The 25,958-nt window shown below is 44.4% G+C and overlaps 1 protein-coding gene across 15 annotated transcripts in view; it reads right to left on the bottom strand.

The window, feature by feature from the left end:
* Nucleotides 1–25,958, bottom strand: part of LOC146183909 (uncharacterized) — a 53,509-nt gene that overhangs the window by 5,499 nt on the left and 22,052 nt on the right. For 3 of the 15 annotated variants that reach the window (XM_084609237.1, XM_084609228.1, XM_084609239.1), the window contains exons 4-7: nt 24,143–24,177; nt 14,369–14,429; nt 14,230–14,272; nt 8,380–8,470 (exon numbers count right to left, since the gene is read on the bottom strand). In XM_084609237.1, the coding sequence (XP_084465363.1) occupies nt 8,380–8,470; nt 14,230–14,272; nt 14,369–14,429; nt 24,143–24,177 (230 nt within the window). The other 12 variants (XR_014708811.1, XR_014708812.1, XR_014708813.1 and 9 more) reach the window with 7 other exon arrangements.

Here is a 25,958-nt window from a genome sequence, read left to right as displayed (position 1 = left end):
TTCTGCTTGACGCAGAACAAATATGCTGCGTCTGCTGTATACAAAGTATGATTGCTTCAACTATGCATAATTGAATTCGTCATCATTCCTGTGCTTGCATACGCATTACATTTTTTTGTATGTTTGCTTTGTTTTGCTTTTATACCATGCAACCACACATTAGTGGTATTCTTAAAAAAGTGAGTTAAAAAAGGCATGGCATCTCCTATGTTAAGTGCGCCACAGAAGTGGTATACAGCTTGCCCCTTTTGCGGCTCTTCCTATGTAGGCGAAACTGGCCGTTGCGTTAATGACCGGCTACGGGAGCATGCAAAAAATGTAGACAATAATGATAAAAATTCAAACCTTGTAAGGCACATTTCTTCCTGCATTAGCACGTGTAGGGCAAGATTTGAGATGACAAAGATTCTAGGCAGGAGTACCCATGTGAAAGCCCGGCTTGTCTTAGAGGCCTTCCATGTCAAGAAACTTTCTGATCGCTGTGTAAGTGATGCTTCGTTGCAGATCTATGATGCTGAAGTTTCGTATCTTGATTTGTTTTTGTAAAATTTGCGGTGTTTTTGATGTGTGTGCCTGCTCTACCTTTACGCATGCTCCGCCTGTCTGTATATATGCTGTTGTTGATTCACCCTATTAAACAGTTGGTACTTGCGCTCGTGAACTGTTGTGTGTGTTTCTTCCTGTGTCCTGTTGAAGTTGTTGCGCATTTCTCTTATACAGTATTCAGTAAGTTTTGTTCAAGATGCTCGCATTTGTAGAAGCCCAGTTTCACTTTATCAGTGTCGTGTTAGGCAATACATAAACATGCATGCTATTTCATATCCCGTATTGTTGGTGTTGTCTAACTTTTTTCATAAAAAGCCAGTCTAGCAAGCTTTTAGAGCACAGTTGCGTGATTGGCAACTTGGAAAGCAGCAGTAAGAGTTGTAAGCAGGAGCACCACTTAAGCTTTTGTCAAGGTAGTCATAGCAGGCCAAAGCCAGGCCAAGCACAGACAAGGGACGCCCAGCCCAAGAGACAATGGTAATTTCATGTTACTCATGTATGCAATAATTTAACCTCCACATCTCCAAATAAAATTACTTTTGTTTACATGGTGTCAGTAGCAATATTTTGAGAGATGAAGAAAGAAGAAGACTAGGAGAAAAAAAAAGGAAAAGAAAAAGAGAGAAACCGGAAAGGCAAGAAACACGATGTAGGCCAAAGGTTGTCTGAAGGCTCTGAAAATGCTCGAAGTGCCATTACTGCCGCCAAATGCGTGGGAGGACAGGCTACAAAGCAACGAGTGGAATAACACAGCAATACAACTCCATCAGAAGGCTGAAGTGCAAGTGGCAAATTTCATGACTGTCTTTGGGCCGGACATGCCGGCAGCACTGAAAGCATTCTTGCTGAGTGAGGACGACAAGAAAAATCTCGAAGTTGTCATGCAAAAGTTCAAACAGCACTTTACTACAAAGATAAACCATGCCTACAAACTTTACAAGTCCAACCACATGAAGAAAAAAGGAAATGAACCCTTCGCCGAGTCCCTGACAGTGGCGAGACTGCAGGTGAAGACATGCCAGTTCAGATACCTGACTGACGAGCTCAGAGACCGCATCATAGTCGGCATAATGAACAGCAATGTGCAAGAGAGTCTACTGACTGATCCCAGCACCGATATTCAGAAGAACATAAAATTATGTAAAGCAAGCGTTGATACAAATGAAGGTAATAGCAAACAAGGACCCCAAAATGGTTGGCGCAGTCAAGAGCAGAACTACAAACACAAGGACAGTCACATGGCCAAAGACAACAAAGTGCATGCAAATTTACCACAAGCCTGAAAAGTGCTTAGCTTATGATAAACAGTGTCATACAGTTAAACCTTTATTTAAACCTCCACGTAGCGAATTCCTCAATATTAAGAAGTTTTTCAATTCCCTGGCGTCACCCCCAATGAAGTGCATGCATGTGAAAACTATGTAGCGGACATGTCACGGTGGTGAACCTTGATATAACGAGCTTGCGGCACCGACTGTCTCTACCTAGTGCTGAATTAACGGAAGTTTGGCAGAGGCCCGAAAGTGTCATGATGATAAAAAGCAAACTGACATGAGAGTAATGTCTATGAAAGAAACAAGCGAATGCAGTTGATACAACGCATCGTGTTTCAAAGTTGACTGCGCACCAACGTGGCAAACACAACAGCCTCCGCTGCTTTCGCTTTTGTAACGGGACATTATGATAGTTCATAATCAAGAGCGGCATAAAAAATCAGAACAAAGAAAAAAAACTCGGGGTGAGATCGTACACTCATTGCTGCCGTGCGCTTACTCGTGAGATCCTGGCACTGTTAGAAGGAAGAACATAGAACGCCGACGACACGATGCAGAGTTGTTTTCGGGGGGAAGGGGGATAATGAGAAGGAACATGAATGGATGGATAGAATACAGCAGTGTCCCCTTTGAAACGGGGTGGTAGCAGTTGCTATCATGCCCGTTTTTTTTTTCCCTATATCTTAATTATTTTTTAGATCGGTTAACTATACCATCATTCCATTTATTGAATTTTTGTATAAACATGTATGAAAATGCAGGCGCCCCCTAGCCCAGTGGCAGCGTAACTGCCCGCACTCTCTCCCTGCCATCACCTCCTTTTTCCCACCCCTTCGTGGATGCGTCGTGGCAGAGATGGAGGTTGCTGCCGTATTATGCCGCGACCTTAGCGTGATCATGAAAAGTTTCACCGCTCGCATTATGGTGATTTACTGTAAACACTGTCAAGGTAGGCTCTTTCACTTTCAATTCTTAATCTGGTTTCCATTCTGCATTGTCACTTCGAGTCTTTACATGAGAACTGTATAGCATAATGAAATGAAAACCTGGAAAAAATAGCAGACATTTTACAACTTCGTTATGACCAGATTTAACTAGAAATGTCAAAAGAGGGGGCACTTTTCCATACTGTGCCACATGAACAGATACAAAGCACAGCATCAAGTGCATCCTACTGATGATCAAGAGGATGCAGAGCTGTGTGTGTCAAAGCTGCAGATGAAACAAAGCATGGCAATGTGGCAAGGAGAAATTCACTTCAGCAGTGGTGTCACAGTCACCATGAAGCTGGACACTGGCGCAAACAGCAACGTATTACCCCTGAAGATAGAATTTCAATGTACAGCAACCACAAGATCCAAGTACTGGGTGAAGCCAGAGAAACCTGTGCAGTAAAGGTTCAACCCACAGAGCTGAAGTTCGTAGTCATCGGTGCTGATGGCACACCAATGCTAGGGCAGAATGCCAGCGAGCTACTCAACCTGGCGACAGCAGTGCACATGAGCATGTAGTGGACGTCAAAGAAAAAGCCAGAAAAAGTTTATAAAACAAACCCTCAAGAAGGATATTCCATATACCCTTGTGGATGTCAAGAAAGAACTGAACAGAAAGAAATCGTAAAAAAAAATGGCAGAGCTAACCCTATTCAGAATTGAAATAGTGGCCCCAATTAAACGTTTTAACAATCCAACAACAATGTGGTCAAACAGTCTGAACAGCTGCAGATTTGCACTGATCCAGTAGTACAGAGCAAAAACCTACAAAGAAGAAACTATCCACAAAAACACTGGAAGAAACTGCCGCAAACGTCAAAGAAGCTAGTAAATGATTCACTCTACTGGAGAAAGGATTCTGGTAGGTGGAGGCTACAATGCACAAAGAAGTAGTCAGATCTTGTTACTAAAAACACCGCATTAAGAAATTTTTTCAAATTTATGAAAATTTTTAAGATACTCATCAGATGTCCAACATTTTCAATGTAAAACCATTTAAGAATTGCAAATTTCTACATAGTGCATACTTAAACATAGCATGCGTAATTTATTTTTTCCTTTATTATCAAGAGACATCAGTATTACAAATTCAGCTAAAATGAACAGTGCCGCAACTCTTGTGTGAAATAGAAACCACCAATTCTGAGTTTATGCCTCATGGGCAATAGCTATCCCCATCCAGTTACAACTTCTAGTGCCACCACAAAGCTGTGGCTTAAGAACGGGTTTAACCGCCCATCTTTATCTCTCTGTGTTGTGCGTCATTCTCCAGTCGGTCGTTAGCACCAGTCGCATGTGCAGTCAGGTATTTTTTGTTGTGCATGGCCTTACTGCGAAGTTCGTGCGAGATCCGATGATGAATGCAAGAAACAACAGCACCAAGACGAAGCGGAAGCTGCTTGCGCCGCAGAAAAGTGGACATATTGAAAGTAATCAATGCAGGGAAAAGGCAAATTCACTTCTGCAGACAGCGTAGCATTGCCCCACCGGCCGTCAAAACCATTTTGAAAGACCAAGTTAAGATTGTCAAACTTTACTGCACAGTGAAGATGAGGTCATACCGAACTGTGATTTTCTAATGCAAATGAACACAGTCCGCATTTTCATAGTTTGGTGCAATGACGTAGCCGATGAGGCGTTGCGCAAAATGAAAGGCGTACAGGTGCTCTTAATTGGCCGTGTGTGCTGCACGTGTCAGGAGAGAATAACTGATTTCTTCAAATAAAACAGCTTGAGATTTTGCTTGTCTGCACGCATGTCTACTGCCAAGGTAGTACATCATTTTCATACCTAGGTTTGCCCACTGGCTTATAACTGCAAGTTTTTCTACAACGATATTACAAAATAACAAATAATTTTTGGCGATCCCACGTGATTCGTTATGTTGAGATTAGATTGTATCTAGCCTTTGCACACTATGGGGTAGGTACTGCTTCGAATGAGTGCCAACAAGTTATTGTGAAAATCCTTGAAGGCATACCTGGTACAGTCAACTCAACAGATGACATTACTGTGTATGTAGAAACGAGTGGACAACTTCGACAATACATTAAAAAGGTCATGGACACACTGCATGAGGGAGCTGCTAAGATCACCAAAGACATATATTTTGGATTAACCAGAAATCAAGTTTCTAGGGATGCAATCACTGCAGATGGACTCAAGATTGACCAAAAGAAAGTAGCTGCTAGCAACCAGCTTGGAGAACCCAGTAACAAAGCTAACTGCAGAGATTGCTAGGCATGATCCAGTAAAAAAAATTTCATGCCAAACCTAGCACAGATGACAACACCCTTAAGAAAGCTCATACCCAAGGATGCAGAGTACTTTTGGACACATGAGCAGAACAAGGAGGTGGTAGAAACATTTACTGCCAATATTACAGAGGGTGGAGGTGTTGTCCCCTACATGGCATTTGAGAGCCACCTCCATGTACAGATGGCCCTCTTACGAAGCAAAGGAAAGCCCTTGGAGGGCTATCCGAGCGAGAATGCATGTAATGATTTGCGCTGGTCCTTATAGGAGGTACTGGTGAGTAGTTTCTCCCAGTAATCTAGGGCCACCTTTGGTGAAGGAGGATGAGGGAATGAGGGGCAGGTGAGTAGTGTGTACACTAAGTCACCACGTTTGACACAGAGCTTGCAGGAAGAAGAAAACTGGTCAGAAAAGCAGGCGTGAGAAGGATAGGCTATGGGGCTGTGTGCGTTTGTAGCTTGCACCAATGGGCAGCTTGTGTTATTGTGAGATTCGGGGCAGGGGGTGCTAAGTCCTCCTATTTTCGCGGTGGTAGGTAAGGATGTCACGAAAGGACAGCAGGCACTCCCCGACATGTGAGGAAGACTGTTCCTCCCCAGCCTGGAAAGTGAGATCTCAGGCCAGGGAGTGAGCCTCCTTATTACCAGGGAGGCCCGCAAGCGCAGGTGTCCAAATAAAGGTGACAGATTGTCGGGGTTGCCAAAAACGCAAAAGGTGGAGCGGGTTGGGGGACACTAAACCATTGGCAAAGTTTAGGATAGTTGTTTTAGAATCAGAAAATATTTTCTTGGCGGGTGTGGATGTCATGGCTAGCGCAATGGCTGCCTCCTCCGCCTCTGTTGTAGAATCGGTGAGAATTGAGCAAGCAGAGAGAAGTTTTGCACGATTGTTAGTATCTGCTAGTACCTTACGATGGGTGTTTGCATAAGTGTTTGCATCTACATATGCTACACTGGAGTCTTCTCCATATCGTCTGTGTAAGGCTTGCGCCCTGACTGTTCTATGTTTCCCGTCCTGTTCTGGGTTCCTGTTTTTAGTCAGGGGGGGGGGGGGGGTACCAAAATTTTAGAGCGGATTGCAGGAGGTAATGAGGTGCCTCCAGGTGGGAGTCCTATTGGGGATATATGTAGAGAAGAGAACAGTGCGCGACCTGCTGGTGTACGCGAAAGGCGGGCCGTCTGAGCTGTCAGCGTGGCTTCACGGAGTTCATCATACGTATTATGGGCCCCAAGTTTTAGTAAGTAGAGTGTTGAGGTGCTGGGAGAAAGGCGCAGGGCTGTTTTTGTACAACTGCGGAGTAAGGCATTCACTCGACCGCATTCCTTGCTAGTGAGGGGTAAGTATGGAAGAGCGTATGCGACTCTGCTGGTAACGTATGCTTGTGTGAGAAGTGTATTTCTTTCATGAAGGCCAGTTTTCCGAGGTGCTACACGACAGATGAGCCGAGTAGTTTGATGAGCATGAGTCTGGATTGCTTTGATTACATCTCCATGTGCTCCATGGGAGTAGAGAGTCATTCCTAGTACTCTGATTTGAGTTACTGAGGGAATCGGTTGTGTACAGAGTGTCAGAGTGATAGGTGGGCTATCAAGATGAGTGGATTTGGGTTGATAAAGGAAGAGTTGAGATTTAGACGGTGAGCATGATAGGCCTCTCTCCTTCACACAGGTATCCATAGTGTTGAGGGCTGTTTGGAGGTGTGTCTCTATGGTGGCGTCACTGCCTCGACATGCCCAGACAGTGATGTCATCCATGAGCAAAACAAAGCACTGAGCGAAATCAAACAAGCTCTGAAAAGTGCACCAACACCGACTTACTACAACGTCAATGAGGCTATGACGCTTTCAGTTGAGACCAGTTTTAAAGCTTTGGAAGCAATTTTGCTGCAAGAAAAACCCATTGCTATGCCTCAGCCGCAATTTATAGCACAGGTGGCTATAAAATTGAAAAGGAAGCAGTGGCAGTCAGATACTAATGCAAGAAATTCCATCAGTATAGCGGGACCTCGATTGTGCAGCGCACATTTAAGCGACGACCTGCATTTTCTGACGAATCGGCGCAGGCCTGTCAAATTCCCTCATAGGAATAACGCATTAAAAATGTGATTATACGATGAAAAATTATGTACGCACTGCTTCGTACAACGACGAGCTTGTTTTTCTTTTGCCCAGTGAAGGGGGTATGAGTTTGGGGATCGACATTTATGCAGCAACATTACGTACTATATATTGCATGCTTTAACCCTTGTAGAGATCTTAAAGCGTACTTGCGAAATTGCTTAATTAGCACACTTATCTTGCAGCCTTAATTTGAAGAAAAACTGTGCAGAACATAAGCAATTGCATTAAATCAATTATTATTTGCAGGAAGAGTAGCGGGCGCATTCATTACACGAATGCATCAGTTTTGCGAGATTTCCAATCATACGACGCCCAGATTATATGATGGTTTCACGCAGTCCCCTGAAAGTTCTATAATTGAGGTTCTAGTGTATCTATGTACATACTGTATAAACCGGAATATAGATCAAGATTTTTTTCTAAAAAGAAAAGCAAGCTAAAGTCGGCCCTCGTCTTACATAGCTGCCTTTAGCCGAATTTGAGGCACAGTCTGGCAACAAGTAGCATTCCTGCTCATGAACGGACAGCTAAACCGTATCGACATGCTGCAGTTGCTGGCATTTTCTTTTTTTTTTTGTCCCAAGCGCATTTATGCCTATGAGAGTATAAAATACCTTTTTAGCAATAAATACCGGCATATGAAGGCAGTTTACAGTGGCTTTCCAAAAAAAGTGATGCTCGCCAAAGCGAACAGCAACATGGCCGCTCTCTTAGCGACAGTTCGGCGGTTTGGCATTTCAGAAAAGAGCGTGCGGTGCCGTGAACAAGATCAGCTTTTCGCATGAAATATTTCAAGAAATGCTGTGTAAGCAACACGCTTGATGGAACTAGATGACACACCCTGGAATATGGCGAGCAGCAGAGTCGTCTTCCTATGACGCTGCTAAAAGTTTGGAGTAAGATTGTAGCTCCGGCGATGCAGGCACACAGCCGATGTTGTAAATATATGCGCTTCTCCACTTTTTTTTCTTGTTTCATTTTCTTTTTTTTAACTTCACGGTAAAGGGGTCGACCTATATTCCTACTCGACCTATAATACGGTTTATATGGTATGTAGCAGATCAGTGATAATAAAGACTGACCCCAAACTGATTGACAACAATGCTAAAAAAAACACTGAGTAAGGCACCTGCAAGAATAAAAAGACAGCTACTTGATTATATGAGAGACTAAGAGTTAACGATACCAGACCTGCTAAGACGAGACAGCAACAGCAAAGAGGAACCCGAAGGATGCACAAAGGCTTTCGGGTCATGGTGATTGTCCCGGTGGCACCCCAGACCTGGGAAGGCATCAAGAAAGGTGTTGAAATGGACAATGGATTACAAGAAGTCATTAGAAGGGTGACCAAACAATACTGAAACCCTAACTGAACCAACAAAACTCTAGTGGCCAGTTAAGGATGAACTATTCATGTACAAAAGAGTGCTGTTCAGAGGTAATCGGTTTGTGATTCCGAAATCGCGGAGGAATAAGGCACCCATGAAAATATACACAGGACATAGCAGCATAAACAGCAGCCTCAAGAGAGCCAGGGAAACAATATACTGTCCAGGATGACTGCTGATATAAAGAACTTTGTAGAAAGGTACTCTGCATGCCAAGGAACCGACAGGAAGCCTCCAACGTGAGCCACTCCTCATGAAATAATTACCAAATGCTCTTTATAAAGAGTTGCATTCGACCTCTTCAACTTCAAAGGCAAAACCAATGTTGTTCTTGCAGAAAGCCACGCGGTATAAAGACATAAACGGCACTGAAGAGAAAATGAAGTTAGCTTCTATCGATAAATAGCTAGCTCCTCAAAACAACAACAAAAAAAATCACCACTCTTACTGAAGCCAAACTTCTCACAAGGTACCAAAAGAGTGAGAACAGAAGTACAGGTATCGCTACCACAGCTCGTTCTTTGCCATGATGTGCAAGAGATCCAAGAGGCTGACTAATGTGCCTTACGGTTACATGTCTAAAATGTTGTTTTCCTTCGAACTGCATGCACACTTTTATCTCCCAAAGAAGACGGCAAAAGACTGTTCGAATGTTGGAAGACAAAGAAAACCTGCGCTTGGTGGCATTACAAGCGACCAATTTTGTTTTGGCATGTTTTGGTTTTGGCGCTGCACTTTGCATGCCTCCGTGGTTTCGTTTTTGATGCGCCTTGGTTTACAAGTGCGGAGCAGCAGTTGAAGTACAAGTTCTCCTTGGATGAAGTTCATGCCTTGGCAAGTGCTTCATTATTGAAAACTCTGATAGACAGGATTGGGTATAATGGTTTACAGGCACTGTACAGGCTCACTCAATATTACTTGCTGGCACTGGTTGATGGCAAAGAAAATAAAGGCTGTAATAAGAGTCACAAGATTTAAAGTGGCACAGGTGCTTGCTAAGAGAATAAAAAAAAAAAAAAGAAAAATTCACAGCACCGAACGCCGAACGGGAGGTGAACATTAGCCCTTTGGAGCTCGAACATTTTGCCACACTGACCACTGACATGTTTTGCATTATCATTAATTGCTTTGTGTAACTGAGTTTTTTTTTTAAAGTTAATTTTCTCAAGTATTCAAATTGCCATCGTAAAGTATTAAAATTATCATCGCATTTGAACGGTTTCCCCTTAAGCGTACTGAATCTTTTGGATGGTTTTTAGGTGCTGTCATCGGTGTTCCGAATCTATAATGAGCACTGCAGTTTGCTGATGTATCTGAGGACAATTTCATTCCCCAATGTTCGCTGCATTGTCATTGTCTCAGTACACACGCAGTTCTTGCTACGCACAGAGCTATCTGGCAAATCGGTTTATGGCATAACAGGCACTTCAGTTCAAATGCACCTTGAGCAGCAGCAACAAAGAAAAATGTGTTCTCCTTTTCTTATTTTCTGCCACAACGCATGGGTCACCACTTGCTACTATTTAAAAACGCCCACACGTAGCAGTCTACTTGTCAGTCATGATGATAGCTCGGCAATGTTAGCAGCCACATCCGTAGCTTCGCTTGTTGCCATCACGGCTGCCTCGTCAGCACTTGGACATTCTTGCCAGTCGAGCTGCCTCAGCTCCAAAAAGCATCACATGCTCTGTGGAGGGCCAAGGTTGCTGAAGCGCAGGCAGTGTTTGCTGCAAGAACTTGGTTGCCGAGCTTGGGAACGAGATACTATATGGCTGGTGCAAATGAAGCGACGGCTCCCTCTGAATGTGGAAAAAATAATTTCCCTCTCTCTCTCTCTGCTTTGCCACCTGCCACTGTGGACAGCGGAGGAATGAGCCAATAAGGGCTTGCTTTTTTTTTTTTTTTTAATGGTTTTCAGGCTATCTGCCAACATGTTGGGTCTCACGAGAGCACCCAGCACCATATCTACATGAGCCAAGCCCACCTGCCCCATAGGATCATGGGTGGTGGCACATTCTCTTGGGGGGGGGGGGGGGGGGGGGGAGGGGCACTTACTTTTAAAGCCATAAAAGCCCAATCCCATATGTATCACACTCATTTGCCAGTAGGTGATCATGATTGCAAGGTTACAGAGTACCGTATTTACTCGCATAATGATTGCACTCGTGTAATGATCACACCCCTGAATTTTAGGGTCAAAATTCGATTTTTTTAAATTCCCTGCGTAATGATCGCACCCTGAACTTGTCTCCGCCGCTGTTTTTGTTTTCATGTCCCGCACTGTTATAGCGGCAGCCGCCTGTTGGTTGATCTGCAGTCATCCCGCAGTGAATGCATTCCGACGAGTTCCCATGATTCCTTGATTAAAACATGCTTTGCGGCGTTCGCCATTTTGCAATTCGGCAGCATCGCAGCATGCTTTGTGGTTTTGTGAGAGTTTACGCCATTTCACCATGGGGCAGTATGCCAGTTATACCGTCGCGTTCAAGCTCAAGGCTGTTGACTATGCACTGGAGCATGGCAACTGTGCTGCTGGCAGGCACTTCGGCATTGCCGAAATCAGGATACGCTACTGGAAGAAGCAGCGCGAGAAGCTGATAGCTAGGAACAAGACACGGTGGGCTTTCCGCGGATCCAAAACGGGCAAGTTCCCTCATGTTGAGGAGGCGGTCCTAGAATATGTGAGGGACCTGCGCAAGGATGGTTGTGCAGTGTCATTAGAAATTATACAGACGCAGGTGCGCACAACTGCCAGGAAGCTGGGAATCGCTGCAAAAGATTTCCGCGCTCGCTCCTATTGGACGACTCGCTTTATGCGACGGAATGGATTTTCCCTGAGGAAACAGACGTCGTTCTGCCCGCAGCTCCCATCCGCGTATAAAAGCAAAGTGATAGACTTCCATCATTTCATCACTAGGCTTCGCGAAAAAAGCGGCTACCTCATGTCACAAATTGAAAGCGCCGATCAGACTCCATTGATGTTTGACATGCCCTGAAATACAACTGTGAACGAGAAGGGTGCTCGGAGCATCCTCGTGAAGACGTCTGGCGCACAAAAGCAGCGAGACACAGTCATACTTGCTGTGACGGCTGAAGGGTGGAAGCTGTCACCATTAGTCATCCTCAAACGGAAGACTATTCTGAAGAAAAACTTTCCCCGTGACATCCATATACGTGCACAAATGAAAGGATGGATGACTGCAGACCTGATGGTCGACTGATTAAGACTGTTTGGGGAAGAAGACCAGGAACACTTCTGCTTCCCTCGCTTCTGGTTTTGGACAGTTTCAGGGGTCATCTTAAGGATAGCGTGCGTGCTAAGCTTAAAGAGCTGCGCACGGACATTGCAGTGATGCCTGGGGGTCTGACTTCGCTGCTGCAGCCTCTCGACGTGTCGCTGAACAAACCATTCAAGGACAATGTACGAAGGCTTTATGCAGAGTGGATGGCGATGGGCCAGCATGATTTGACGCCGAGCGGAAAGATCGGAAGGCCATCTGTGGAGATGCTTTGCTCATGGATCACAGAAGCGTGGAGCAGTATCACCGACGAGGTAGTGGCCAAGAGCTTCAAGAAGACAGGCATATCGAATGCATTGGATGGAACAGAAGATGACTCTCTGTGGGATTGTGAAGATGCTCCCAGCGACGACACTGCCGTTTCCGATGATGAGTCATGCAGCAATGAAACCGAGGATGGTGAGGATTCAGACTCTGATTAGAGTACTGAATGAGAAAAAATAAATGGGCATTGTGCAGTTCATGTGATGCTTTTACATTGAGCGTGTTTATTGCAAAGGTAAGCCTCACTCAACTTTTATTTTTGGTTGTAATCGAGATGTCTGTTCAAAGTCGTCTGACCTGCAACTTGCTTGCATTTTTGGTGCTCAAAACTTTTTTTGTAGAAAATTTACCCCGCATAATGATCGCACTCCGAAATTTGCATGTTTTTTTTTTTTTTTTAAGTGCGATCATTATGCGACTAAATACGGTACTAACTATGCCAACAGTGGATAACTCTATAAAGCCAAGGCAAACCCTTCAGACATCCATAGTACAAAAGCTTATGAATGGACATCAAGTTTTCACAAAAATCACACAAAGGAGACCAACATGCAAATGACAAATACAGTATACTAGAAACTGGCCTGCTTTGTTTGTTAAACGTACTACTATTAGTATACAGTTATGCCTCTATGTAAGGCCCCCCTCAGACTAGCGGGAAACTTCCTGCAGATGTGAAGCGTTGACGGCACCACTGCAATAGCAGCCCCCTAGAATGGCGCTCACATTGTGTGCGTTTTCCACTGCATTTGTGGTGAAATGTAGAGAGAGGAGGTGATGAGAGAGGATGTTAATAAGCAGAGTGAGAAGGAGGTATTCAAGTGAGGAGTGAAGAAGAGTAAGCACGCATTTATCCCATATCTTGATGTCCTTCCATCGCTTGCGCAGCCGCCGCCTCCGCCAACAGGCCATTGAACTTGGACTGACATCACGGTATGAGATTAGCTCCAATTGGCTACTCCATTCTGCAGAATGAGAAAAAAGTAGCCCTCAACTCCATCACTCTGCGGAATGTCAAACAAGCCAGCCTGCGGGAGAAAAAAAAAAAAAGCCTTTTGTGGGAAGCGGCACACGGAAAATGTCCTGCATTGTGCGTTTTCCCGATAGTGTGAGAGTGCCTTAACAAGCCTAGTAGCAAATTCCTTGACGTTATACTGTTTTTCAATCCTACAATGCCGCCCCCATTGAAGTATGTGTGTTTGAAAACTCCACATAACGAATATGTTGCAGAGGTTGATCTTGATATAACGAACTCGCTATGTCAACTATCTCTTAGCAGGTGTTGAATTACTGAAAATTTGGTAGAACCACGCAAGTTTCATGATGACGAAACACAACCGACACGAGAGGACCACCTAAGATTGCAATGACCAACCACACTTGATGCAACACACCGTGTCTGAGTGCCTCCGACGTCAAACGCAGCAGACTGCGCTTCTTTCGCTTTTAGAATGTCAAAAGCAACGAAAAGTGACAGGACAAGGGAAAAAGATACACGACAAGCAACGTGCACCTTCCACCATCACGTGGCTGCTCGAGAGATTACGGCACCTGCATTGATAGCAATAACAGCGGAGAGCGGCGGCAATGCGAGGTGAAGAGTTTGTTTCTTTGGGAAACAGTGGCGGACAGACCAAGAGTGGGAACATGAGTGAGGATGCTGGTGCCACTTTGCCCGGCGGCAGCACGATCGTGCACTTCCTCCCCTATCTTGTTCATGGTGCCTATGGCAGACTAACTCATCCCCCACACCCCTATACCCACCCCCTCATAGACACGTCATGCGAGCTGTAGTGGAGGTGGAGGGTGCTGCCACAGTCAGGTCATGCCCTCAGCGCAATCATGAAATGTTTCACCGATTTTAGAACTTCAAGTAATGGGGATTTACTTTAAATACTTTCAAAGTAATTTTCCCTGCATTTAATTCTTGTTTTGGTTTCTGTTCTGCACTGTCAATTCAAGTCCTCACATGAAAACTGCATATAACGAAAACCTGGATGTAACCTGGATTGCGGACTTTTTATGATTTGGTTATAACCAGGTTTAGCTGTATTCCAAAAACTAACTGAGTGAGTGAACATGGTAATTACCCATTTCGTTCATGGCATCAGATGACTGCCAGCAACTCAGCTCCTAGAGGATTCAAAGCATTGATGTTCCTCAACCAAATAGAGACAATGGAGATGGCTGCAAACCAGCCATACAAGATGACAAGCGAATGTCCGTCACCTTGCTGGTGGTTATGCTGAAAAGCATGTCTCTGTTGGTGGACGAGATATTTGGTGTCCACCTGCATATGTGAACAGAAACGTACACTTTTATAAGAGATTTTTCAGCAAATAAGGAAGTGCAAAAATAGTTCACAGCAGATGAAAACCAGCAGTAGCTCAGCAACAAATAGAAACATCTGATAAAGACATGCTGCTGAGAAATTGGGGCTATTTGTTCTTGTCCCACATAGTACTGTTTACTTCTGAGAATAACAGGTGGTACTTCATTTTTCAGACTTTACCGCCATTCTATGGTGAAGCAGTGGCAATAACAACTGTGTCACATGCCTCTGCGCCATAATACTGCCGCTACAAGATGTATACAGGCCAGACCCATTCCAATCATATCACAACAGATGGCACATTCTCAAGAGTATTCACTCAAGAGTGGTCACACAAGACTGGTTACACAATATTGGTCACACAAGACTGGTAACCTAAGAGTGGTCCAACCTTACCTCAGCACAATCTTACTCAGACAGGAGGAAAAGACTGCAGGTTTGCCTGTGATATGCAAGCTACATAAAAAAAAAAAATACCACTTACAACTTTGAGAAACAGCATGCGTCTTCAAACATAAGAGAAAGCAACGAAGTGAAAAGGATGCTAGAATGTGAGGTGAAAGGTCAGGTGGAGTTGTTACACAGTCATGCGGAAGCCACTCAGTTTCCTCCTATGCACAAAGGAATGCACACCCAGATCTCCCCTACTTTCCAACCCCTTTGCCCCCATGGGTGAGACCAAACTCTTCCTTACAATGGCCACATGACACACACTTCAAATAATCCATTAAACTCTCTCAGTATGTGCCTCTCACTCGCCAAGCCCACCTGGACAGCATTCACTCTGGCCAGTATCCCTTTTAATTAGAGAGTGAATCTTTCTATGTATGCATCTGGTGCTTGTGTCTTGGGGAGTTATATCAAGAAACACAATTCTTTCTTTCTTTTCAAAAAATGTAGAGTGCACAATATGAACTAACTGCTTCCACCTATTGAAACCACAGTCAGATCCAGATATACTGAATCCGTATATATTCGATTATTGCTTATATCAAATTGAATCCCCCCTTGAAAATCCCATGCAGAGGTATAGCACAGTTGTTGGCGTTTACCGAACTCCCATTAACGATACATTTGATCGCGGAGAACGTCTTGGTCATGTCGAGTCCTTTGATGACGCTATGACATGTCCCGTCTCAGAAGACCCAGCCCCACTTCAGCTCGATACCATTGACTTGCCTGCTTCTGTACACAATGACAACTCCACTGCAGATTTTTCTGGCTGTCTTGATGCCAGCCTTTCAGCAAATCAACGCAACCAGCTCGTCAGCTTACTTCAGCGCTTCCGTTCCTCATTCGACTTTCCTCAGGAATCTTTGGGGCGTACATCCATTGTCACTCACTGCATCGACACCGGTACGCACGTCCCGGTACGCCAGCGCCCTTATCGCGTATCGGCTGCAGAACGTCAAGTTATCACCGAGCGTTTATGACATGCTTCAGCGTGCCGTCATCCAGCCTTCGCACCGCCCTTGGGCTTCTCCAGTTGTTCTCGCGAGGAAAAAGGATGGCTCTATCCATTTCTGCGTTGATTACAGGCCATTGAACAAGATAACGCGAAAAGACGTGTACCCCCTTCCACGCATTGATGACGCTCTCGATTGCCTTCAAGGTGCCGAATTCTTTTCATCTTTGGACCTCCGCTCTGGCTACTGGCAAGTACCCATGGCAAATGACGATCGACCAAAAACCGCTTTTGTGACACCTGACGGTCTCTATGAATTTAACGTCATGCCGTTTGGATTGTGCAATGCACCGGCCACCTTTGAGCGCATGATGGACACAATTCAGTGCGGACTCAAGTGGCATGACTGTCTTTTGTTACCTGGACGATGTTGTCGTGTTTTCAAAAGATTTTACGTCACATTTGGATCGTCTCGAGCGTGTGCTAAAGTGTTTGACTGATGCCAGCCTGCAACTAAATTTGAAAAAGTACTGCTTCGGGGCTCGCCAGCTTCCTATATTGGGACACGTTGTTTCGAAAAATGGTGTTCGTCCAGATCCTGCAAAACTTCGTGCAGTAGCTGAGTTTCCACGGCCAACTTCCCTAAAGGAGCTGCGTAGTTTTATCGGGCTGTGCTCGTATTTTCGTCGCTTCTTCCGCAATTTCGCCTCGATCATCTCGCCGCTGACTGAGCTCCTTGCCGGTGATGCCATTCTTTCGTCTTTGACGTCCAACTGTGATGAGGCCTTTTCGATGCTTCGGCGCCTTCTAGTGTCGCCTCCGATTCTCCGCCATTTTGACCCTGCAGCGCCTACCGAAGTTCACACTGATGCCAGCGGTGTAAGTCTCCGCGCTGTCCTTGCACAACGAAAGCCCGGCTACCCAGAGTATGTTGTTGCTTATGCCAGCCGCACCTTAACAAAGGCCGAAAAAAATTATTCTGTAACCGAAAAGGAATGCTTGGCCATCATTTGGGCCATTGGAAAGTTCCGCCCATATCTCTACGGTCGTCCCTTTTCTGTTGTTACCGACCATCACGCACTTTGCTGGTTGTCCACCCTTAAAGACCCATCCGGCCGCCTTGCTCGTTGGGCCCTCCACTGGCTCTGACTCGACAGCTATCCCCATAGGTGCCTCATCTTCACTAGAAATTGCCAACATGCCCAATGCACAAAGGCAAGACCCTTGGATCACTTCTCTTCTCACGCTTCTATCTAGTACGCCTTCTCTGCGCCCAGCTTCTCGAATGCTTCGCCGCAAAGCTCGTCATTTTGCCATCCGCGACGACATGCTTTACCGCCGAATTTACCTTTCCAACGGACGCAAGTGGCTCCTTGTCATTCCTCGGCACCTTCGTTCGGAAATATGCGCCGCTTTACACGCCGATCCTCAGTGTGCCCACGCCGGAGTGTTGAAAACTTGCACTCGTCTTCGCCTCCGCTATTACTGGCAGGGTATGTACCGCTTCGTGCGTCATTACGTCCGCGCATGCCAGGAATGCCAACGCCGCAAAAACCCTCCACACCACTCCACCGTGCCAATGCAGCCCTTGCCCTGTCCCAGCCGGCCATTCGACCGTGTGGGTATTGATCTTTATGGGCCACTACCAGTCACTTCAGCTGGTAACCATTGGGTTATCGTGGCTGTTGACCACCTTACCCGCTATGCAGAAACATCATCTTTACCTTCTGCGTTGGCGCCGGACATTGCGTCTTTCATCCTGCACCATCTCGTTCTGCGCCACGGTTAACCTAAAGAATTGCTCAGTGACAGTGGCCGTGTTTTTCTTTCCGAGACCGTTGAAGCCCTTCTTCAGCAGTGCCGCATTGTGCACCGTTCTACCTCAGCCTACCATCCGCAGACAAATGGCATGACAGAACATTTTAACCGCACCTTGAGTAACATGCTGGCCATGTATATCGCGTCCGACCACTCAAACTGGGACCGGCTTCTCCCTTTCGTCACGTACGCTTATAATCCTGCCATACAAAGCACGACCGGCTTCTCCCCCTTTTTCCTTCTATACGGCCGTGAACCCACCTCAACTATGGACACGGTACTCCCTTATCGCCCTGACACCTCCGAATCGACCATCGTCTCTCAAGCGGCAGCATATGCTGAAGAATGTCGCCAGTTGGCCCGATCATTTAAAACCCAGAACCAAGGTCACCAGCAGTTCCTTCGCGCACCCGTCTTGTCCAGCTCCTTCATACAGCACAGACTCCCTCGTGTGGCTTTGGGTTCCTGCCACCCCCTCCGGTCTCTCTACCAAACTTGCTTCCAAATATCATGGCCCATATCGGGTTATTTGCCAGACCTTTCCGGTGAACTACGTTATAGAACCACTTGCACCGACACCGGATATGCGTCGCCGCGGGCGTGAAACAGTGCACGTTGACCGCCTCAAGCCCTGTTATGACCCGCCTGTTGTGTCGATGCCATGAGTCGGCAGGATGCTTCCTTTTTCTCCCGGGGATAATTGTAGTGTCACACCAATGTTCGGTGACTGTGGACGGTGACAAAGACGACAAGCGTATGTCGAAAAAGCGCGTGCTACGAAGAAGACTGCTGACAAAGAAGAAGATGCAAGAGACTGACGCGCTAGTTAAATGTTCGACCAGAACACAGACCTCAGACTGAACGTACTCTTACATATCAAACTGTGCAACTTGCCTCTGCAAAGGGCGCTTTTCTTAACGGCGCTCACAAGATCAATCCATGTGCATGGATTCGGATCAGGTAAGCATCCCTGGACAGCTGCTGGAAGCGTTAACACTGCAAACCCGCTCGATGAGGTGAACATCTAGTCCATTTGAAAGAGGCCTTCAATCTGAGGCACTTATAATAATGCTAAATTGTTGTTGTGCAGAAAAGTCGACGTTCAATGCACCACTTGTTATGCGGTGCACCAGTATGGCCGACCGAAGGCCTGCGGTTGCTCTCGCGTGTCGTGCTTTGCTACTGAAGGCGATGTAAAAATAAACTGTACCGTAATTTCAGTTCAGATTAACGCGTTCACAGCGCATTAGTAACATCATGAGACCTCTTATGACTGGCAGTCACATTTCCAAAACCACTGTCCACTGTTGCTTCCATGGCAAGACCCCGCACAGTGTAAGACATGAGCAGCGCGATTGCCAATGCTCTGGTTTTGCCCCATGAGTAGGAAGTGCACCCCCTCGTCAATTCCTGGTGCTGCTCAATGTGCGGTTGCGAGCACATGTGCCTCGCAACCGCACATGTGCAAGAAGAACAAGTGAGGAGCAAACAAATGAGACTCTGAGATGTAATAGTAAGCATTTTCAGGACTTCCAGGAAAGTAGCAAGTGAGTGCTATTCGTTTTGTGTAACACAGTTACATTCAATGCCAACAAAAAATCTCTCAACGACACAGTTCAGTTCAGTTCAGTTCAGGCGTTCAGTCGTGTCCGACTCTTCGTGACCCTATGGACTATGTCACGCCACGCTTTCCGGTCTCTCACTATCTTCTTAACATCACATAGCTTCATCTGCAATGCCTCGAGAATGCCATCTAACCATCGCGTTCGCTGCATACCCCTTCTCCGGCGACCCTCAACCTTTCCCAACATCAAATCTTTCTCCAGCGACTCCTCTCTTCTCATCAGATGACCAAAGTAGCTGAGTAACGACACAGGTGGCAGAAAAAAAAAATTCATTTACGGGTGTTAAGTAAGCATATACTATACTATGAGAAGCAATGCACATAAAACAAATGGTTCAGGCTTGGTTTATGGGGTTTAACAACACGAAGTGGCTCGGGCTATGAGTGACCATAAAACAAATATGTTGATACATGTCACCACATGCCTCAAATGTATCGTAATGAGATTAGATTATGACTTTTTCAATTCAGTGTCGGACACTGCTTGGTATTCTGCCCACTTGAAGATCGGCTCTTTTTTTTTATCCCCCCCCCCTCTCTCTTTCTCTCTCTCTCCCCCCCCCCCCCCCCCTTCCTAGCTGAAATGGCCTTTTAGGACCGCCCACAGGCCATAGTGAAAGAATGCATCACAATTTTGCATGCACTGCCAATCTGAAATTTCTGCATGCTTGAGGACATATCGCCATCTAGAAGTGCAGTCTGACATCTTAACTTTCAGTTTTGGCCTAGCTTGCTTTTTCTCAGAAAGCAGCAACGCTTAAGAGATTATAAACTGGAGCATGGTGGTGGTGGAGCTATGGAAACAGGGCATGAAATTCTCGTCAAGTTGCGCAAAATAACCAGTGTCAATCGCGCAATTCAGCCACTTCGGCTACAAATTTTTTTCATGATACCAGTAGTAAAGAGTGAGAAGACGACTTTGGAAGCTACGATTTCAGCTCAGAGAGTGATACAGATGTGTAACATTGTGGACCATTAATTGCTGGCCAAATATGACCAGTTTCTGTTAGCTTGGGAGGAGGAGTGCATGATCTCAAAATTTTAACACTATTTCAGCTCTATTCGATAGGATTTCGTCAAACTATGATAAAAATATCCTCCTGTCAGTGAAGAAGGCTGTTCAGTTTTTGCTGAGATGAAAAACTGGAGTGCACCTGAGTGAAAGTGTGGACATGGCATTCAGAATTGGATCATAGAAGTTTTCGACTGCCCTAGACATTCTCTTACATTTTTTCTTGCCCCAAGTGATACAAGATATTTGTGAAAGCACAAATAAATATGCCTAGATGAATTTTTGGTTTCTCCATCTTGATGGTGCCGAGCAAGCTTGCATTTCTTCACCACCCTCTGCAGGACACCAACTCAACAAGCTGCAAAAGATTCATAAACAAAGATACTGCAAGCTGTGCTATGAAAGGAAGAATATCCATCTCCAAACTTCTGTTTATTGCAGTAAATGCAAACTTAAATTGTGTCTCGATGCTTCCCAGAACTGTTTCCATAAGTGACATAAACGCTGGGCACAGAACAGAGTGGTGAACAATAGTGCAAGAAAGCACAAAAACAAACAAAAAATTGTAAATAAGCCTGCTAATTCCTTGTACCTCACAGTTAGGAAAAAAAAAAATACTAGAGGTGTTCGACGCGGCTGAACCAGATGTTGAGCGATAGCCCTGCTGATATAAGACACAATGCTGATTTCCATGTTTCTTGTAATCATGTCTCCCATGCTGTAACATTTACGAACATTAGCTTTATAGGCGAAACTGCCGCAGTTTCTATGTTGATTGATGGTGTTGTAAATTGGTAGAGAGGAAAGGAAAGGTGCAGTATCTGTTACACTTCTGGATGGACACCTGAAACGCTCCGTAAGGGAAGGGAGAGAATGAAAGTAGGGTGAAAGAGGTGCCATAGTGAAGGGCTCTGGAAAAATTTCAACAACCTGGGAATGTTTAACCTGCACTGACATCCCATCATCAGCACCTGCATTTGAACCTGACACCTGCAGTCGCATTTTGATCGAGAAACACAAAGGCACCCGTGTGCTGTGCGATGTCGGTGCACGTTAAAGATACCCAGGTGGTCGAAATTTCCGGAGTCCTCCACTACGACACCTCTCTCTCTTCTTACACTCCTGCCTTTCTCTCTTCCCTTACAGTGGGGATCAGGTGTCCACGCAAAAGTGTGACAGATACCGCTCCTTTCCTTCACGTGCTGTGCGAGCTATTGTTAAAGAATACTAGCAGTAGAGCTAACGGTCTAAAAGGCAATATACCAATCTTGTGCTTTCGGGAACTTTTTATTGTAGTTTTTTACTGCTGCAGTAAAGTATTTCCAACCGCTTTATGTTTGTTTTTACAAAAAATTTTACATTATTAAGTTTAGGCATCTTAAAGTTTTGTTCAGTGAAAACCCATTTATTTACCTGCACTTTTAAGAAGCATGTTATAACTAGGTTGTGCAGAGTAATAATTTGGTAAAAAAAAAAAAATTATTTTCTAATGCCTAACAGAACTGCCTGTTTTTCTGCAGTCCTGCCAATTTCAAAATTAAGGGAAAAAAACCCTACATCATAACATTCATATTTCTGAAACTCATATTTTCCGAAACAGGCAATTTAGCATTTTGCATGCTCTGTAATTGTTTTATTGCAGCTTTTCATATTCACTTTTATTTTTAGAATATTTTAGGATTTCAGATTTTTTTAATGCCTCTTGTACACAGTTAAAGCATCCATATTTTTTTTAATGCGAAACCCAATTATTCAGCTGCATTTTGGCAGAGTAAAACTTGTCACATTAATTTGACCTTCCATTAATTCAGAAATTCAGATAGTTCAAACTAGCGAAGTGGTCTCAGCTGACTGAACATTAGTTAATTTAAACAGCTAGTTAGTTATATTGGGTTCTTTGGTGCAAAAGCGACCAAGGCTATGCTGCGCCAAACACAAGGTTAAAATACGATGGTATAGGTAAGACAGCTTGATACTTATAGTTTGTTTAAAATGCTGGCATCTTTGAGGAACTCAAAAAATTGCACAGAATCAACAAGTGCTTGTCCACCTAAAAGGAGCATGGGGTATCGGTTATAAGATGTGTTTTTATAAAATAATTGTTGTGTTCTGTTGGTTTTTTTTTTGGCGCATAAGCAACTAAGGCTATCATGCGCCAAGAGCAAGGTTATTTTTTGTGTGTGAAAAAAAGGGGGAAAAACGCGTGTGTTCGAACTAGAGTTTATTTAGAAAGTCTCCTTTTACGAAACGGGTTGTGTTGGTTTTTATGGCGCATAAGCTGCTAATGCAATGATGTGAAAAGCTTGAGGTTATAATTTGTTTACTGATGCACACTTGATTTATTCTACAGTTTGCATAAGACATTTGCTTCTTTTAGAAAACTGAAAACACAAGACAAATCTACAAGTCCATCTTCACCTAAAATCAGTTTTGGGTGAAAAGGAATGTGTTGTTTGTAAAATGGGGTAAAATATTTTTTTCTTAGTGTTTCGAGACCTGTGCACGATAATAAGACGTGGTTAATAGTTAGTTGTTCTCCACATTATTTGCATTGAGGATTGTCTCTTTTTGTCAGCAGAAGATTGTGTGTCAGGTGTGTGTGTCCAATGCGGAGGTGGCATAGTATTACTTCTATGAAACGTTCCTGATGCCGGCACGACATCCATTCTCCTAAAATGGGCTTTACTAAGTGTAGTTTGTTATCCACTTTACTATTCCAGGAAGACTGCCATTTTTCTTTTAGTTTGTGATGTACAAGTTTCATACAGTCTTTGTAGGGTATGTTTATACTCTTCATTGGCTTGTCACGGGCTTTAGCAGCACATGTGTCTGCTCTCTCGTTGCCTTTAATGCCCATGTGACTCGGGACCGAACAAAATTTTGTTATATCCTCGAGCAATGACTGTTGTTATACTGTGTATTATGTCTCTGAGTAAAGGAGCGGCTGCATTTCTTGGATTTAGAGCTGTGAGAACGGCTAGGGAGTCTGTGTAAATCATGCTGTTTGTAAAATTCTCTTTTATTATTTTCTCTACGGCAACAGAAATGATGTGGGATTCAGCAGTGAAAATAGATGCGCAGTGTGGAAGTCTTATTATTTCCTCGGAATCTCCTCACATGACTGCACTTTCCGTGTACACAGCTGTTTTCGATCCATCGGTATAGAACTCTGTGAAGCTTCTGTATTCTTCCTGAAGTTTAAGGAATTCCTGAATAATGTGCTCCTGTGCGGTTTTAGTCTTTAGAAACTGTGTGAGAGTGAGATTACAGATTGTGGGAAGATTGTATCATGGCGGTAGAGGGCTGTTGTTTTGAGCGATATCCGGTAATGTGTCCAGAATATGGAGTTTGCAACATATCTCCTCAAACCGCATTATCAATGGCCTTGTTGACTGAGGCCTATTTGTGAAAATGACTCTGGAGGGGCAAGTTGTGACTATTGAATAGCACAAATATTGCATGAATATTTTCAGCTGTACTTCAGCCAGCAGACTAAATCATCCAACTTAAAAACAGAAAAGCGCTTTCTCTGACGCAATACGTCTTTTATTTGAAGCAAACAACGAATGAATTAATTCTCTAATTGTGGAGCTTTTTTTAATCAAAGCTCCCTTACTGACGCATTGAAAAATTGTTGAACGGTCACTAGGTGAGTTGCGATAGTTTAATGCAGAAAGAAGTCTGAAGGCATGCCGGTTAAGGCATTATGCGACTCAGCAATTCCGACGAAATACTGCATATTCGGATAGGTTGCTAACTTTCTCGGTTTGTCATCTAGATGCTCGCAATATGCATATCGGGATGTCACTTACGTTCGCCCTTTGTTGACTTTAAGTTGTCGTCCATCCTGCAAAGGCCCCAATTACGCCCAGTTCTAAAAGGTGCCCTTCACAAAATGTTCTCATCTGGTTGTGAAACTGATAAATGCAAAAAAAACAGAACTTTATATCTACAGGTGCAGACATAAGTAAACGGAGCACGCTTTTAAGTTCAAATTAAAATCACACCTTCTACATTGGAGATAAGAAAATATTTGTCCTAGTGAAAAGGCACTGGCGTCTAGTACTGGATCGCACATACTACGACTGCCAATTTCAATTATGCAACGCATGAAAAATAATAGAAAAAAGCGCGCTTCGCTTACTTTTGTCTGCAGGGGTACGGTACGGCAGAAGCCACATTATGAAGTGCAATGAGCAGCGCCCAAACGAGAAGCTCAACAATCCCCCGTACTCATCCAGTCTGCTTTCGTTACAGAATTCATTTTTACTATAAAAAGTATTGTGCTTAAAATGCATCCCTGAGGTACGCCATTCTCTTGGGTGAATGTCATGGAGTAAGTTGTGCCTAGACGGACCCTGAATGTGTGGTCAGCTAGGAAGTTGCTCAAACAGTTCAGCATCCTGCCATGGATACCTAGGTCTGCTAAGTCGCAGAGGACACCAAACTTCTACGTGATATTTTAAGCCTTCTCCAGGTCGAAGAACACCCTGATGTAATGCTGCCTGTGAATGCCTCCCTGACTGTGTTTGCTAAGTGGACAAGATGATCACTCATTGAGCAGGCTTTTTTAAATCCACACTGACATCTATCCAGAAGTTGACAGGTTTCAAGAACAAAGGTTAGTCTGATATTTACAATGCTTTCTAATAATTTTGTGACACGGCTGGTAAGAGATATTGCTCTGAACTGCTAGGACTTGTTGGTGCTTTTCTGGGTTTCAGTAAAGGTACTGTTATGGCTTCTTTCCATGCTGCCAGTATTTTCCCTGTTACACAAATTTTGTTAAAGAATGTCGACAGCACCTCTATGGCAGCTTCCGTTCATTTGAACAATGGATGGGCTTGCTCCAGTTAATTTGAATGAGGGACTGTGTTGAGATATGTTGCATTTTGCCAGAAATCTCCAAAATAGACTCCCTGAGCCTCAGCTGCATAGAACGATGGTTACCGTTCACTTCAGATGCACTACGGAAGGCATGACGATAATAAGAAGTTCCCTATTACAGAAACATAGCACAGTTACATAGTTTCGGTTTCGCTTTAGCTTCACGCCCTCCCGCGGTTGTGATCGGGAGCATGCACTGGGGGCCTCTCGCAGCATTTCGGACTTTGTTTGGTGCATCACTGCTCTTTAATTTTTATTTCAGAATGGTCTAATTCTGTTCTAACACTTATGCATATATCCCTCACATGCATTCACATGCTGCTTCCGGTACACTGAAATTACTTGAAACTGCATGTTGGACATGTGCAGCTGCGATGGGATGGTTTTGTGGAGGCACCACTGAGACTGCGTCGCACAGCGAAAAGGGCAACGGAGGCCTTTACGATTTTACAGCCCTTTTTGACAGTATGTGCAAAGTAGAGCACTTGAAAAAACTGAGAAAAACTGTCGTTTTTTGTTTCCACCTCAGATGCAGACAATCATCATACAAGTGTCTGTTAGATTAAAGGGACAGAACACCGGCCAAAATATGTCACGAGATTATGGTGGAGATGAAAAGATCTTGCCTCGTACAGTACAGATCGAGCACTACAATATCAAAGAAAAGAGGCTTTACAATTTTAATTTGCCATTGAAAATAGCATAAAAACGACCGAGGCGCTATCTAGCGGAGAAACGCTA

The sequence above is a fragment of the Amblyomma maculatum genome, chromosome 7 (assembly GCF_055883805.1).
Source record: "Amblyomma maculatum isolate TAMU_Amacu chromosome 7, ASM5588380v1, whole genome shotgun sequence".
Classification (NCBI taxonomy): domain Eukaryota; kingdom Metazoa; phylum Arthropoda; class Arachnida; order Ixodida; family Ixodidae; genus Amblyomma; species Amblyomma maculatum.
Note: the sequence above shows the minus strand (reverse complement) of the source record. Positions and strands in the feature narration are given on the sequence as shown.